The sequence below is a fragment of the Mixophyes fleayi genome, chromosome 1 (genome assembly GCF_038048845.1).
Source record: "Mixophyes fleayi isolate aMixFle1 chromosome 1, aMixFle1.hap1, whole genome shotgun sequence".
Taxonomy (NCBI): Eukaryota; Metazoa; Chordata; class Amphibia; order Anura; family Limnodynastidae; genus Mixophyes; species Mixophyes fleayi.
The window spans coordinates 145,972,767-145,991,299 of record NC_134402.1 but is presented as its reverse complement, the minus strand read 5'-3'; the positions used below and the strand labels follow the sequence as shown (position 1 = coordinate 145,991,299).

General features: G+C 39.7%; 1 protein-coding gene across 1 annotated transcript in view; it reads right to left on the bottom strand.

Moving 5' to 3' along the window:
* The window catches only part of STPG2 (sperm tail PG-rich repeat containing 2), a 629,437-nt gene extending 613,278 nt beyond the window's left edge, over positions 1-16,159 (bottom strand). The window contains exons 1-4 of the mRNA XM_075201509.1: positions 16,054-16,159; positions 14,921-15,030; positions 12,084-12,230; positions 10,826-10,990 (exon numbers count right to left, since the gene is read on the bottom strand). Coding sequence (XP_075057610.1) covers positions 10,826-10,990; positions 12,084-12,230; positions 14,921-15,030; positions 16,054-16,159 — 528 coding nt within the window. The remainder of the gene's footprint in view (positions 1-10,825; positions 10,991-12,083; positions 12,231-14,920; positions 15,031-16,053) is intronic.
* Positions 16,160-18,533: the final 2,374 nt, after the last annotated feature.

The window sequence follows — 18,533 nt, the reverse complement described above, 5'->3', positions numbered from 1 at the left end:
TATCTGGATGATATCCTGATTTTTTCTCCTGATATGGTTACTCATCGCCATCATGTCTCCTTAGTTCTTCAACGCCTTCGCTCACATCAGCTATATTGTAAATTGGACAAATGTGTCTTTGAAAAAACGTGTCTTCCTTTTCTTGGTCATGTGGTTTCTGGCTCCGGATTACGGATGGACCCCGAGAAGTTAAAGGCAATTTCTGATTGGCCCCAACCAGTAGGTCTCAAAGCCATCCAGCGTTTTGTGGGGTTCTCTAACTACTACCGCCACTTTATCAAGGGGTTTTCTTCCGTGATTGCACCTATCACCTCCTTGACCAAGAAGTCAGCCAACGCTAAAACTTGGCCTCAGGAGGCCATGGAAGCCTTCAAGTACCTTAAAGAAGCTTTCATCTCGGCTCCCATTCTTCAGCAACCAGATCCTTCCTTCCCTTTTTTCCTTGAGGTGGATGCATCCTTTACTGGAGTGGGAGCTATCTTGTCTCAGAAAAATTCTACTGGAAAAATTTCTCCCTGTGGTTTCTTTTCTCGCAAATTTTCGCCTACCGAAAAAAACTATGGTATTGGAGATAGAGAGCTTCTCGCTATCAAACTGGCCCTGGAAGCTTGGAGACACCATTTGGAAGGAGCCAGGTTTCCTGTTACCATTTTTACAGATCACAATAACTTACTGTATTTACAAACTGCATCTTGCCTCAATCCTCGTCAGGCCAGATGGTCCCTGTTTTTCTCCCGCTTCGATATGATCATTCCCTTCAGACCAGGGTCCAAGAACAAGAAGGCTGACGCTCTCTCTCGTTCCTTTGACTCCATGGATACAGAAGAAGAGGGTTCTAGACCCATCCTAGATCCAGAATGTATTTTGGCTACTACTCCCACTCACTTTATTATTCCTCACGGTAAAACTTTGGTTCCTCCACATCTCCAATCAAAACTCCTTAAATGGGCTCATGCCTCCCGTTTTTCTGGTCATGCCGGTATAAAAAAAACCTTGGAATTTATCTCCCGTGGTTATTGGTGGCCTTCTATCCACTCAGACGTTCGACAGTTTGTGACGGCGTGTTCCACTTGTGCTCAGAACAAAGTCCTTCGTCAAGCTCCATACGGTCTGCTGCAACCTCTACCAATTCCGGATCGACCTTGGAGTCATCTTTCCATGGATTTTATCACAGATTTACCCTCCTCCAGAGGGTTCTCAGTAGTGTGGATGGTCACTGATCGGCTTTCCCGGGCCGCTCATTTTGTGGCATTAAAAGGTCTCTCTTCTGCTCCTGTTCTGGCTCAACTCTTCATTAAAGAGATTTTCCGCCTACATGGCTGTCCAGATGTTATTGTTTCTGATCGGGGAATTCAGTTAGTGGTAAGATTTTGGAGGGCTTTTTCTCGTCTTTGTGGAATCAAGTTAAATTTCTCTTCTGCATATCATCCTCAAAGTAATGGTCTCACTGAAAGGACGAATCAAGAATTGGAGAAATTCCTCAGATGTTTCATTTCAGCTAAACATGATGATTGGGTCGATTTATTACCTTGGGCAGAATTCGCTCACAATAATAATTCACATGATTCTACCTCCACTTCTCCCTTTTTTGCTCTTCAGGGGTTTCATCCTAAAGTTCCACCCTTCAAAGATTTAACCGCCTCTGGAGTTCCTGCAGTTGATTCCCTTCTATCGGACTTCTCGGCTAGGTGGGATCTTATTAAACGCAAATTGCTTCACACCTCTGCTATCAGTAAAAGAGCATTTGACAAAAGAAGAAGACCAACTCCACTACTTACTCCTGGTGACAAAGTATGGTTGTCTACGAAGAATCTTCGCTTGTTGGTCCCCTCTAGGAAATTCGCTCCCCGATTTATTGGTCCCTTCAAGATCATAGAGGTCCTTAATCCGGTGTCCTTTAGATTAAAGTTACCTCCTACCTTGAGGATTCCCAATGTGTTTCACATTTCCCTTCTCAAGCCACTTGTTATTAACAAATTTTTCTCTTTACCAAGACCTCCTGCTGCCATCTCTACGCCAGATCAGAAATTCGAGGTTAAAGAGATTCTAAACTCTCGTATCTCCAGGGGTTCCTTACACTTCCTGGTTGATTGGAAAGGATACGGCCCGGAGGAACGTTCTTGGATTCCTGCAAGAGATCTTCATGCTCCAAACTTGTTAAAAAAATTCCATGCCAAGTTCCCTCAAAAGCCTTATAGGTTGTTCGGAGGCCACCCTTGAGGGGAGGGGTACTGTTAGGATCTTACCTGTTCCCCGATCCGCTGCACTGTCGGGTCTGGTAGCTTGTCATCTTCAGCGGTAAGCGCTCTCCCTGATGGCGCCGCTGCACTTCCGGATTCTCGCAGCAGGGGTCATGTGACTATGAGCGGGGAATTCAAAAACTACTTATTCCTGCTCTGAGACGCTATCTGTGTCAGAGCAATGTGTTTCCTGTTCCTGGCTAACAGTACCTGTGTTCCTGACTCCTGTGAACCTGCTCCCTGTGTACTACTTTATTCCTCCTACTCCTGTGTACCAACCTGGCTGTGACCTGACTATTCTTTGGCTCATTCCTGGCACCACGTATTGGACTGTCTTCCCTGTGTACCGACCCGGCTGTGTTATCAACTACTCTCTGGATTTCCCTCTGGCACCGTATACCTGATATCTCCTGTGTACCGACCCGGCTGTATTATCAACTACTCTTTGGATTTCCCTCTGGCACCGTATACCTGATATCTCCTGTGTACCGACCCGGCTGTGTTCCTGGACCCATCTCCTGTTACGCACTCATTAACTCCGTGCATCTACCGCTTACTGCTCCAGACCTTCAAACCCTGGAAATTCACAATTAGTGCCTGTACTTACATCACTTGTCATATTGCCTGTCTGACTATCCAGCACTTAGAACCTTCTCCCTTACTTCAGTAGGCTAACCTGGGGGCCGCGACCTGCGGTTCTTCGGCAGCAAAGACCACACTACCTTGCGGTGGTTCTTGGTGAAGACCGAAAGGCCGTTAGACTCCGCGCCCTAGGTAAGCCTGTGCAAATACTGACTAAGGCATTTAAATCCTAACACACACACAGCCCACTCAATACTTTTTCTTTTGCGTTCTAGCTGGTCCATTGTGCAATATGATGTAGCACATGCCCTTGTGTTTCTAACTCCCATTGTCCTATAGATTGTAAGCTTGCGAGCAGGGTTCTCTTACCTCTCTGTCTGTATGTATAACCCAGTATTGTCTTATAAGTGTTTGTTCCCAATTGTAAAGCGCTACGGAATTTGCTGGCGCTATATAAATAAATGTTGATGATGATGATGATGATGAAATCATAAAGCCTAGTTTATAAAAATCCTATAACTTTTCTAGATTTAAGTACATCAGTTGTACGGAGTGAAATGTTCTTAAAGCAAATGAAATCCCTGAGAAATAAAACACTAAGATTATAATATGGAGAAATAATTCATGCATAAAGAATCTAAAATGTATAATTTGCCATAAGGTTCATACCTTGTCACAGTATAACCATTATTGGCTGGATATATACAAATGCATATAAGCGTATCCAAGAATAACAACATTTAAGATAACACTTATTGTATGTGGGTCCACAACTCTTAGACCAAAAATGAATACAGTGAAAAATAAAAATAACTACAAGTAAATTAACAAATCAGTGATTTGGGCTATAGATTAGTAACCTGTACTGCAAATTGCTATCCCAACTAATTGTAAACATAAATCACATACGACAGCAGTGGCTGTTGTCACTGAGACCACCTAATACATAAATAGATGAAGTTAACAAGTGGGACAGAACTGTATACAAAGGGTCTTGTTTTCCACCAAACAATGAGGATTTTAGGATGACCAATCTGGTTTTAAGATAACAGTGCAGGTTTCTGTTATCTTGAAAACAAGATCATTAAAATAAAACCTAGGCCAGAATAATGGGAACAAATCAAGAGCTAGCATAAAAGACACAAGCAGAAATAAAATAAAGAAATACAAACATTGCCTTAGCAAAGCAGATGTGTGCAACCCCACAGAGACAGATTAAGAAATAAAAGTTGCCAGCACTAAGCCTGCATTTTAACTTTCATGAATGTATTTAGACTTATTTTTTTTTTTTAAATGAACGTTCAGTAACATTTACAAGAATAAGTTATTCTGCATAAAATATATATTTATATGTGGATTTGCAGTTCTTATTATGAGATTAAATAGCTGTATTGCTTTTTCCTCCTGATGAAAAAGTATTATTTCTGCAGAATTACAATTGTGACTTAGCAATAAAAGCTCAATTTCTGCAGATAGTAACAGAATGTTACATCGCAGTAGCAAGATAATCATGACAAATAGTCACAACAGGCATGTCTCCCAAGAAAACATCGCCCAGCAACATAGGTAATAAGTTTAATTTACTGAACCTTATACTACTGCAACACAGTAGTAGTGATGCAATCATTTATAACTATAACTTTAAGAATAATTTTACCCAAAGCAACCCATTTTTAGAACGGCTGTGATTATGCGGGATAAAGAGAAAAAGAAAAAACCTTGCAGTGAAAAAATGCACTGAAATTTAAAGGCAACTGAGGACCTGCCCAATCCAAGGACATAATTATCATTTAATAGTTATTACTTAATATCACTGGATCGCCTGTGCCACCCTGTCTGTTGTTGTTGGACCTGGCTGGCCTTGCCTTGCCACCGATCCCTTTCCTTATCGTAAATGCGCCCTCTAACTGCAGTAGGAGGGGCTTAATCTGCTGCCACCACTGGACTTCTTATAGTCATCCAGAACCACGTTCCTTCTGGGTAACTGTCGCTGATAGTGTACCCCCTTGCTGGTGCACCTGGGCTGGTACCCCTGACCTCTTCCTATAGATCAGGGTTGCTGTGGATGGATCCGCCCTGGCCTATCACACTGACCAGAGCTGCTGGATAGCGGGCAGAGCGGAGGTACTGGAAAGCTGGGTTCAAACCTCAGAACAGCCAGAAACAGATTAGAGATGGGTCTAATCTATAGGTCACAGGAAATTACAGCATGGAAGAAGTTGTCAAGCAAGTCTTGAGGCAAACTATGTTTATTTAGTTCAAGTGTCCTGACAATGATAGTTCACACCGGTTGAAGGTACCAGTGATCAGAAAGTCAGATGGAACAATGATACATTTCAGTACAAACCAGTGCTGTTTTATACTGTTTTGGATGCAGGGGGTACTTTACAGTATGCCCAGACATCATCCGGGGGTAGATCCTGAAGACTGTAGTCTGGCAGCTTGGCTCCGAGTAATAGAGTTGAGAAATGCGGTCACAATTCCATCACCAACATCGTTGCCCAAGATCACATCAGTTGGGAGGCCATCCATAACGGCAACATCTCGCAACTCTTGGCCCTCTCCCCAGTCCAGATACACCCTTGCTACAGGCACTTCCATCTCCAGTCCATCTGCCACAGTAACTTTGGCAGTGCGACCCTGCAATACTGTAGCAGGATCAATAAGATGGGGGCTTACTGTAGTGATTGAAGCCCCTGAGTCTCTAAGTCCTTTTGCCTGCAGGGGTCCCACTTCAACAGACTGCAGGTACCTCCACATGTTTTTGGGGCGTCTTTTGGACAAACAGGTGACTTTTCCCTCCAAGTCACCTTCAGACACACCACACTCTGTTGGGCTGGCAGGGGTGGAAACAGTCTCTAATGGCTCACCTTCGCCAGTTAAGCAAGTCAGCCAGGCCCCAGAACTCGGATTAGGGGCACGGGTCTGGGGTGCTGAGGCTGTGGGACAGTCCATCCTGAGGTGACTGATATTCCCGCAGGCACTTCCTATCCAGCCTGGGCTCCGTAGGTCTCTGATAACTCCCGAGGGCAGGGTAGGGTGGTGGCTGGCAAGGGGTATCCGAAGGGTTAGGTACTTGCTTTTGGGAATGAGTAGAAGAGGGGTGTCCTCCTGATTGTACAGTCCTATGGTGTTGGCTGTTAATCTGGCGCTTCTGCCAGTGTGGCCTCACTGCCACATACTGATCTGCCAACTGGGCGGCAGCCTCCAGGGTGTCTGGCTTTCTGTCCAGCACCCATTCTGTCACCTCTGGTTCTGCGGGTACAGTCTGTTCAGAAGATGTTGCTTCTGTCTGGGGGTCTGGTTCACCTAGCTCTCGGTCGTCAAATGGGCCGCTGCTTTGGCCACTGCCGCCATCAGTTTCCTCCGCCTGGGTACCATGGTGTTGGTGCCATTCCCTCAGCCTCTCTCTAATCTTCTCCCTGTTTGGCGAATGGCTTATGTCAATTCACTTGCCGCTGTACAGAATCTCAAGGTCCGCCCTGGACATGTTGGTGTAATCATATATCCTGTGCGTTCTCCTGGCTGCAGTTATTCCTCTCCTGAATAACTCAGCTTTCCTAACTGGTGCAGGAAAAGTCACCTGGAGTTATCCCATCGCTTGCCACCAGAAATCTGTGATATCCTAAAACCTTCTGTGTGCATTATTCGGAAAGGATGTGAGAGGCAGGATATAAGCCACACAGACAGGGAAGCAGCGCCTCCCCTGGTGTGTATACAGGCTGAACAAGTGTGTTGGCCACGAAGCTAAAAAAAAAGGTCTAATTAACATGAGGGACTTTCTTTAGACAAGATATACAAATCCAATCATGACATCCTCTCTCAGAATTTACAAATCAATACCTCAGAAATGAATGCTTTTTCTATACAAAGTGCCACACGATACAACAAAGCCAGTACATCTGCAATTATATAAATAAGCGCCTTGCGCTTTTTTCTTTAAATAAATTCATACAATAAGTTATTTATAACTGATGCAGCCACAATCATCAATCAAGTATTTGAAACTCTGAACCAAGTCATGTATTATAAGAAAGAACATACTATTGTTGACAATATATATATATATATATATATATATATATATATATTGCAAATTATCATGGCATTCTATAACGAGTATAGAACCTTTAGTCACTCCAAATACAATTCTGAAATAATTCTCCATACACTTGAACTGGATTCAAAAACAAAACCCATAAAACATTAACTCACCCCCCACAGCCTCATTTCCTATGCACCTAGATGCAACATGAATCACAAAGAAAAAAAGATGCCAGTGGTGTAACGAGAGTGAAACAATCCTTCTGGATGTATTCTCACCTTGTCACAGAACTTGGAGTTGACTACAATGATTCTATGTACATTATCTACAATATTTTTCAAAAAGTATTTTATCTATTTTGCTCATACACTTTTATACACCACCAATTGTGCACAGATTCCTTTGTTATTAGAACTTATAGTTTAATGTTGCCTAAAACAAAGTTATTTGTGCAAGTCATGAAAAACTGACAATGATATTGAAACCGGGGTCTTAGGTTGGCACTCTACAGGTTTTCAGACGATTATCGGGCCAATCAGACGATAAACTACTGATTGGCCAGATATCACAGTAGTGTGTACGCTCCAGCGATGAACAAGGATAGTTCCAAAGCATGGATCAGCGTTTGATGTGATTGTTCAGCAGAACTATAAATATCATTCAGCTATGGAATGACCTACAGTGTGTACAAACTCCCGATCAGTATCTCCATAGAGTCATGATCTTTTCAGCTGACGGTTATTACAGATGAAGAGCACACATCTGAAGGTAAATCTTTTAAAACTTGTATAGTGTGTACGCATGAATCAGCATGCTAATTAAAACTTTTTCTTTTTTTTCAGCCATTGGTACAATCGTTGTAGATAACACATTGGTCGGAAAATTCTGTAGTGTATACCCAGCCTTACTCTTAAGCATGTTTCTCATGCAACATTATTAGCTAGTGGGCTAAGGTTTTTCTTAACAAACACTAATACAATATAAGCAGTATTCTCAGCACAGGCTACTATATTGCATTTATTGCATGTCCATATATTTTACACAGGCTGCACTTATAGAGTAATTATCAAATATCCAAGGAAAGTAATGTGTCACCAGAATCTTCCTGCTGCTGATAAGCATGCTTCATTTACAGTCAACAAACTATCTTACATATACATTTTTATTACACTCTATATAAGTGATAGACAACACAATATACTTCAAGGTCAATATACTCCAAAAGGTCCACATATTACCCTTAATTTCAAGAATAAGATCAAACTGCCCCAAACAACTTCAGTATTCCCTCACCTCTCATCTCATAATGCATCCACATGCCCAACTGCTCCATAATTCCTCCACATTCCACTCAGAACTGCCACTGGCTCCCAAATAGCCCCACATGCCCTCAGACCCCACTTTGTACATCCACCCACATGCTCATAGATCCCATAAGTACGCTGAAACTACCCACTCAGACCTTCCCACATACCACTGAGGCATCCCCACATAACCCCATGCCGATCAGACTTACCCACATGCCCCTCACAAACCACTCTGACTGAGTAGTATGTTAGGGGCATGTCCTCTGATTGGTTGTGCTGCATGATTCCCCCTGCTGTATGCAAAGGGGGTCACACAATGCAGAAGCCAGCTGCTCCCAATCAATCATATTCTATGCTTTGCAACAAAGCCGAGAATATGTCAGATTTGGAGCATACAGCTGGAGGTAGGTGAAGGCTCAGCGGCCCACATGCCACATGTTGACCACCACTGCTCTATATGCTTGTAATTGTATTAAAGTGCATCTGTTATGTACCCACAGTGTAGTAATGTAGGAAGCCATTATGTGTAGCATCCATTATGTTGACATAATTAAAAATGCAGACTAGTAGCCAGTGACATCTCTGAAGCACAATCTTGAATGATTTCACAGGCTGCATACTCAGAATGGATGCCTCCACTATGTGTAACAGTTGGGTATAATTAAAAAAACTTCGGTCAACAAATACACTTATTATACTTAACATTGTAAATGTCCAGTACAAACATTGTATTTCAAGCCTTACAATAGCATTAAAATGCTACTATCTTTAGATTAATAAATGTGAGCATGGTCTCAATCATTATTTTATTGCTTATTGTTATATTAAAACTCTTATACATGAAATCTGAGGAAGCATGTTCTCAATCACCTGTTCATTCACAATTTATTAAAAACATTGCAAATGAAATGTGTATGAACACAGTCCATTCAACTGTATTATAATGAAATTATTAAAGGAATCTATTATCAACATTTTTCATAATGAGCAGAACAGTGGCATAGTTGTTAGCACTTCTGCCTTACAGCACTGGGGTCATAAGTTTAATTCCCGTCCATGGCCTTATCTGTGTGGAGTTTGTATGTTCTCCCTGTGTTGGGTTTCCTCCGGGTGCTCTGGTTTCCTCCCACACTCCAAAAACATACTGGTAGGTTGGCTGCTATCAAAATTGACCCTAGTCTCTCTCTGTCTGTGTGTGTGAATATTAGGGAATTTAAACTGTATGCTCCAATGGGGCAGGGACTGATGTGAATGAGTTCTCTGTACAGCGCTGCGGAATCAGTGGCGCTATATAAATAAATGGTGATGATGATGATGATAATAATCATATTATGTTTGAGTCTTTGAGAACAGTCCTTAATACTGCCAAGAAGTTTCGTTTTCTGTCTTAAGTAGATGGAACTTGATTTAACGCATGCTTGGATTTACTCATGGAATAAGATATATCCATGAATTTGCTATTGTTATTACACAGCAATTCTTTGCTTTTAACAACTATACCAGGGGGTAAATGTATCAAGCTGAGAGTTTTTGGGCGAGTTTGAAGAGTGGAGATGTTGCCTATAGCAACCAATCAGATTCTAGCTATCATTTTGTAGAATGTACTAAATAAATGATAGCTAGAATCTGATTGGTTTTTCAAACCCAACGGAAAACTCTCTGTTTGATACATATACCCCCAGGTTTTTGATCAAGTGTTGATCTTCTTGATTATTTGATATGCAAATAATCAACAAGAAACTAAACTGAAATGGAGATCTCCATACAGCATCTCTATGAAGACAAAAATAGAATCTAATACAGAGGTGGATGTCAGGTGCAAGAGATTATTTTATTTTATATAACACACTGTTTTGTGACCACCATACTGTATAAGAACCATCAGTAGTCGCTTTGCTATAATCATAAGATATAGTACTCTTGGCTTATTAAGGAAAAGACCTAAGACACAAGTACTTAAGTACTTTAATTTAATTAAATCAGTTTAAGTGTACCTAGCACTCAGTTTTAAAAAAGCTAACATTAAAAGTACAGTCTGAGGAAAAGCCTCATTGAAATCTATAGTAATGATCAAACATGCTATTCCTGAGGAATTAGTTAAAAAACTGAGTACCTCCTTCTCTCTGATTTTTTGACAACTAGTTGCTCTAAATATAATAATATTCTAATACTAGCTCTAAGGGCATACATCCATATATCTAATCAAGTCTCTACTCGCAATATTGGACAGCAGATATCGATATTTAGAGCAACTAGTTGTCAAAAAATCAGGGGGATAATCCTTATATTAGTCCTAAGGGCAGAAATGTATACATTTAATATAGACTCCTTATAGTATAGTGGACTATATTAGAAATCCATACTGCCTTATTAGTAGACATAATGAACGACTAGCAGTGTCTTCCTATTTTGCTAAGAGAGAAACATATCCTACCTATACTAGTTACATTGTATGGAAGTGTATTATTAGAGGATGATACACGATTTATTTGAAGGGCTTGTGCATGTGAAAGTAGACTGTTAAAGTAGCTACCATTACCTGAGTACCAGTAACTTGAAAAGTAAAGCAGTTAGGAGTGAGGGCCTATAGTAAAAGTAAAATAAAAAGTGCTATACTATTCAAAAGTCAAATAAGCACAATTTGCACTTACATTTAATGGCTGGTAATAGGCAGGACCCAAAGTATTGTCCATGGGAGGTGGAAGTTGTCTTACAAGGGAACCATCCTCACTTTCTTCATAACCGAATGCTTGTCCTGGTACAGGGATGGACGGTGCACCAGTCTTCTGCTGCTTTTTAACCTGGCTTTGTACTCTCTGTATGGGTAATAACACTGGCTTAGCTTTCAATATATTTAGGAACAGAACAGCCTATGATATTTCCCCAAATAGACCTGAGTCCTTTAGTCAGCAAGACATAAAACAGCAGTGCCTAATCTACCTGGTTTACTTTATTGTGACAAGCCATGACATCATCCCATGCTCTATGATGTCACCAGCCAAAGTCAGTCTTCCAGTGACTTGCAGAAACTGATGAAATGTAGATGCAGAAACTTGACTGTTTTCAAGCTGATGAATTTACACCAGTATGAAAGTTATTTGTTAAATGGGTTATGTTATGTATGTGTGAGCAGTGTTAATATGGCTTATAGCTATGGACTGGTATTGGTTAATGAATCAAAATTATTAATGTAAGCGCAAAAACAATATAATGAAAATAAAAAATATCTCAGTACAGGATAATGTAATTAGTCAACCAAAATCCAATAACCTCATGAAAAAACTATATTTTATATTGCTTCACAGATATATACTATACTACTATTATATACACTATACTACAAGCAAATTCCAATTTGCACTGGTAGCTCATTTCCTATAGAGTGATCAATGAGTTCTGTTATCATATTAATTTACTCTGCATTAACCATGCTGAACAACAAGGTCACTTCATGGGAGCCACTAACAACTTTTTAAAGGTTACGTACCCTGAAGGCAACAGAACCAGCCTCTTTGTTGCTGGATTATTGGCCTGAAATTTATGATGGACTGCTAATAGTCTGATAGAATGAATGATAACTAATAGAATAAAAATCTGCTCAAGGAAATGGTAAATAAAAAATTAAGAGTTTTTTTCTATTTACCCATTAGCCAAGTTGATAAATTAATTTTTCTCTGGTCCAATTGATAAACTAGTTTACCTATGTATTAATTATGAATCTATTCCTAATAACTTTTAAATCTGGAGTAATTACATTTTCTAAACACTAGTGGGTCTGTTTTATCCAAAGACACAGCACTCAACACTAAAATAAAAAATACACACATAAAAGTTTATTGTGACCTTTAGATAAATAGCTTATTTTCTGATGAGTATATTGGACCCATCTCATATCATAACATAATTTACTTTTTGAGACTTAGAAGAGGTCTTCTTTGTTTCATCCATATGTATTCCAATCTGCAGGTTGTATGCACCAGGTCCAGGCAGAGAGGAGTTAGACTCTGGAAAACGCTTCTCTCTGTTTTGGATGGTTTGTCCTCCTTTCACCTTTTCCTAAAAAAAATATCACCCATAGCTGTGATAATGTAATAGAGGAATAAAAAAAACACTGCAAACTAGCTGTAACGGCTGCACTGAGGCATCCGAATGTAACAAGATAGTTAATGGCAGGCTGCAACCAAGCTTGTAATTGTTAAAATAAATATGTTATTCACTATAATATATTCAATATAATATTACAGAGCACTTGTAAAGAACTTCCTTCCAAACTAATTGTCTCATTTGTAAATGTGACACGGTTCAACGGCACAATAAGTGTAAACATTTGTCTCTACATAAAAAGTGCATGTAATAAAATAGCATACCTAAGCTCCATATACTAGTATGGAATACTTAATTGTCGCACATTTCTACCAGCGCAAGAGAACAACCAAAAAAATCTACCATTTTAATCTTGGACACTAGTTACATGTTAAGTAAGCAGACTTTGTTGGAGAAAGTTGTTTGGTTTTCAACAATTGTTTTTTTAAAAGCATTGTTGATTTTGCCATGATCTGTAGAACAATAATTAAGTATCAGCATGTTTTTATTGAAACCCAAGACAATGAGGGATACTAAAAAACACAGGATATTATTGGTTATGAAAGTATAGTCTGCCTTGTTTATACATCTCATCCCCTCTTTCCTAGTGTTTTCCTTACAATTTTGTGGCTTGTAATTATGTAAATTTGTATTTTGTAATCATATAATTTTGGCACTTTGTAATTATGTTGTTTTGTCATTTTGTTGTATGTTTTAATGCCCTATATAGTACACAGCATACTTTCCAACTCTCCCCGAATGTCCGGGAGACTCCTGAAATCCGGGTCGATCTCCAGGACTCCCAGGAAAGCAAGCAATTCACCCGATTCCCGGCCAGCTCTGCAAATTAAATGTAAGGGGCGGGGTTTAGTGGGGCCATGTACGCGTCATTGTGGCCCGCCCCTATTTTTATTGGACTAAAAAAGTGATGCTGCCGACTTTGGGGGCGGGGCTAACAACGCAAATCTTTGAGCCCCGCCCCCACACACCCAACTGCCTCCCGGACCTCCCGGAACACAAGTTGCCAATGTTGGCAACTATGGTACACAGCGAAAACCCTAATAATAATAATAATAATAAAGAGGTCCCATTCCCTCTTCATCTCCCCACACAGCACCTGTCAGTGAGATGAGGTAAGCTTGGAGCAGAAGGGTACACCAGTGAGTATGCTTAATGTAGCCTTGTTTATTAGCCTAGGCAACTATGCGCTTATAAGCTGTTTTCCTGCACAAAGCAGACAGCATAGACTCTAAGTTCCTGACACATGTACACTGGTTCATACTGTGAATATATTGGCAACAGAGTTCAGAGCAAGGCAGAACTTGTGTCAGGAAGTTAGCACTTATACTACCTGTTATGTGCAGGAAATAGCATAAAAGTGCTCCTTAGGCTAATATAAATGGGTAGCACAAAGCATCCATATGCCGTTAGCCTTAGGGGCCTCACTCTAACCGGGCATATTGGGCTTCCAGGGCCCACAGAATCAAGGGTTGCTATGCCTACTGTTATACCCTGTTTGGTTTACAACGCTTTCTGGTGTTCCGACTAACAAATGTTTTGCACTACATTCTGTGGGTTTGTGGCACGTGACAGAAAAGCACAAAAAGACATTTTAGAAAAAGTAAAAACATCACCTGAAAATTCTGCTACTAAAACACAAATGCTTCCATAAATTTACATCTTTTAAGGTTCTTCAGAATATCTCAAGCAGCAAAGTCAAATATAATTTTTGCATTTGTGGTCTGTGGCAGGGACTAATCCACATGGAGCCCCTCAGGCTCTGTCCATGTTTAGGCAGCTCCTCCTATCTAACAATGGAACATTTCCTCACTTCACAACCATTTTACCCAAAGAACAAACAAGCAAATTCAGAAAACAGGTGTAAAATACCACAAATAGATGATGCCATAAAAAAGGAAGAAACTGCTTCTGCAGTTTTTCAGTTCAGAAACTACCCTCAGCAACGTGAGAATTGTAAAAATTACAGCATTTATGTACCAAAGCCCCCAGGCCAGTGAAGGTTTTTACTGACGATAGCCTTTGTTGGGGTCTATAACAAAGCGTATCCATGTAAATCATGGGGTAGCCTATTTATCATCTACAGGGGTGGTACAAATACCACCAGTGTCCTCCAATCGCTAGCGCCTTCTCAGGATGGCAATAACAGAGGAGGAATTAAAAATGCTTAAAAAGGCTTCTGTTTATTTAAATACCACCTTTTATTGAACTGGACTGGTCTGATTCAAATACATTTTAATATATATATATATATATATATATATATATATATATATATATATATACATACATACACTTTTTACTCTAGTTTTCATCACTCTACTTTCCTAAATGTTTCCCAATGTCTGGAAGCCATATTTTCCAGAGCAGTAGTTAAAACAGGTTATGGTTTCAGGAAATAACAATTTTGTGAATGTCATTCTCAAGCCATTAAATAAAAAGTATTATTGTTTAAAGAATGACAACTTATAGAGTAATTAGAATGAAATGAGCTGGAGCAGATGGTTTAAAAGCAGCTCACAAGATCTCAGAGGGCTTATAACACGCAGGAGACCCATTACACAGTCTTGTGCTCTCAGTTTCTGCAAGGATTCCATTTATCTCTGTTCTCATTTAAGTAATCTCTGAATCAATTTTAATTTCACCTTTAAATTGAAAATATCATACTGTCCTGGTCCAGGCGCAATGGACTTTGTCTGTGGGTCATTGAAGGCAAAATCACGCTTTGCCACTGATAGAAAGGGGGCATATCCACCTAAAACATGAAAACACAAACATGAAATGTAGAATGCGACAGCGTCACATTATCATCATCATCATCATCATTTATTTATATAGCGCCAACATATTCCATAGCGCTTTACAATTGGGGACAAACATAATAAACTAATAAACAAACTGGGTAAAACAGACAAAGAGGTGAGAAGGCCCTGCTCGCAAGCTTACAATCTATGGGACAATGGGAGATTGACACATGAGGTTAAGTCTACATTTTGCATTTCAGATGCATTTTATTGATGCCATAAGCAATGAAAGTGCAGACAAAATGCACAAAAAAGAACATTATTTCCTAGATTTGTTAAACAATACAGAAAAATAAAACATAATTATGTAAATAATTTGTTACTGGCTCAAGACCCTTTTGGCCATAAAGCTCTTCCTTTGACTTTTCTTTATGCAACCAAGAAGATCTTAAGTTCACCTGGGCCATTCTAGTCAGATGACCACTATTTGGGAAATAGTAGACTGTCTTGTCGTCTTCAGAATAGCTATTCTGGTTCAATTACAAATAAGCCTAAAGAAATTCCCTTTCTCCTGGAAGACCCAATTCTACAGCCTGGTGGAAACCAAATCCATCATTTGAGTTGCGTATTCTCTTTAATTTGCCACACTGTATCTTCTTAGAATTTGAACCGTTTTATTATAGTAGTCTCCCCTTTGCCGAATTAATCTCTTGACAGCTAATGGAGTATGAGTTGTAGTAAGCTTTATGTTAGGTCTTCTTGTCCCATTCCATTGTCCAAGAGAAATCATATTAATCACAGACTCCTAGTAACTAAACAGTCACTCATTATGTATTGCATGTCTGAACTATGGCTGATGCTGCTACAAACATTTGAAGGCACATTTAATGCACCAGTAGAGTCATTTGTTGTGGCAATACTTAAATACTATAGAGATGACCAACGGACCAAGTCATACTGCAGTGTATAGTTTCAGATGAAATGGATTCTAACATTGCTTCCTGCAGTTTTAACACTGACATATTGGAACTAACCTGGTTTAAGTAGCTTGTCAGAGATCAAGTCATAAGACCCCGGTCCCACATTTTCCTGAGTGCTGCCCAAAGTGACAGCAAGCGATCGAGGTGCACGATCATACATCTCAGCCTCGATATAACAAATATAATACCTAAGAGGAAAGAAAACAAATATATTATGCCTTATGTTATTATCTAATAAATCACATGGCCATACATAGAAATAATAACTTTCATTAAATAAGAGTAACGTGTGAAAGTAACGAGGAATGACACCTTTATTGTTGGGATATTATCCAATATAGCTTTAATCTCTTTAAAAATTGTTTAATATACTTTCCTACAACTTTATTATCATTCTGTGGTGATAAGGCTGATTTTCTATCACCACTCATTGCGCAATAGAAAATTACTTGTAGCTGCAATTTATCAATAAAATCACAGGGACAGCTGAGCAATACTCTGGGGATATGTCGTTGTGTGACCCATCTAGTTAGTTCACTCATTCGCAGTGGAATTGAGATTCTAGACTTGGACTTTAAGGTCCAATAATAAAAAAAATACATAACTAAAACAAATATTAAAAAAATAAAAAAATATATATATTAACGCTATTGATGATTGAAAAAATGCTTTATTGAAATAACAGAGCATTTTTTTTATTTATTTGTTTGTGCTACCATCATCCTGAGATGATGATTACAGAAGAAGGATTGAAGCAGTACTTCAGGGGCGCACGGAGGATTGTCGGGGGGGGGGGGGTTCTCCCCGCTGACCCAAAAAAATCCCAAAAAAAAAACAGAGAGAGAGCTGCTGCGCATGCGCTCCGTTTCGCCAGCTCTGTCCTATACAGCAGCCGCGGCGCTGTATAGGACAGTGGCCACTTAGTTAGCACAGGGGGGGGGTTTCTAGAGACTCAGAAACCCCCCCTGCGTGCGCCACTGTACTTGTATATGTGTTTCCTCCATCTTTTCACTCTTTAATAAATAGAGCCCTTAGGGTAATACAGTTGATAAAAATAAAATTGGATAGGAATCATAACCAAGAAGTTACATGTTTAAATTAGCAGCTAATTGTTCTTATTAAATGTGGATGTCAGCATACCCCTGAAAAAAAAGTTGTACATTTGAATGTCTCACCAATGAGTTAAAACAAGAAAAAACTATATATAAAGTTCAGATTGCAACTAGCAGACAGTACACACCAATGTACATAAAGCAAACAAAACATGCAAAATGAATAGTTGCAATAGAAACGTTTTGTAAAATGTGAATATACATACACAGAACGAGGGATCTGTGTTGCTGCTGTCAGTGTGGGAGCCTGGGTCACAGAGCTGTGCAGGTATAAGAACACTGCGTGTGTCACATTGTCTGTAACTGTTACTATGGGGACTGGGAGAGTATTCACAACTTAGAGAAATCAAACTGACTGACCACACCCAGTGACTGGCTGTACTACACACTCTTCGTGCACTGACCATAGTGCACAGATATACCTCATCGTGGGACTTCATGATTATCTGTGGAAGCAGCCATTTACTAAACTGCAAAACATATACTGTCAGAATGAATGTGTGCTTAATTGCTACACTAATAGAGATTGTACTTACCCACTAGCCAGTATTCAATACACCAGGGGCATTTAGTATGTGACAAGTATAATACAGGCAAACTAAATATGTGACATGATTACTCAATATGAAATAACGTTACATCGCTGGTAAGCAAATAAAATATAGACATGTTCATGGAAAATGTCCAGAGACAAGTCTTCAAACCTCTGCTGCTATGCCCTCACTTTACTGTATCTGGAGTAGAGATGTGCACTGACCCCCGTGTTCTGGTTTTGGTTTTGGATCTGGATTAACTTTGTGTTTTGGTTTTGGTTTGGCAAAACCTCCCTCGTGTGTTTTGGTTTTGGACCTGTATTTTTTAGAAAAATTGCTAAAATATGCTAAAATCACATAATATTGCTCTTTTTTTGTTCCTACATTATTATGAACCTCAATAACACTAATTTTAAGTCATTTGCAGTCAATTTTGACCAGCTCACAGGTCACAATATTATTTTCATACACTTTCTGACAAATACTGCAGCGACCTGGCTAGATGGTAAGCGACAGAGTAATGACTCAAACACATGGCAGTTCCTAGCAAATCTAGGACACATTGGCACACAGCAGTGGCAGAATAGAAAAGTAGAGCAAGATGGAATTTTCCTTGGATCATGAAACCAGTTATGATTCATATGATCGCTCCACCCATTTCTTGGATAACTGAGGTAATGCTACAGCTAATACATGGCAACGAGTGCTGACCCCCCAGGGATGCGTGCTTTTATCAGACCCAGACCAATCTAGGGTGCCAGTCAATGCACTAAAAAGATAATAAAACTGTTGTCTTTATACCGAATAAAAAAATTAAAAGTAAACCTCCACCATTCTTTGGATGTTGATAGTTGATAGAAGGATCAGGTGGAGTTACAGCAGAGGTGTC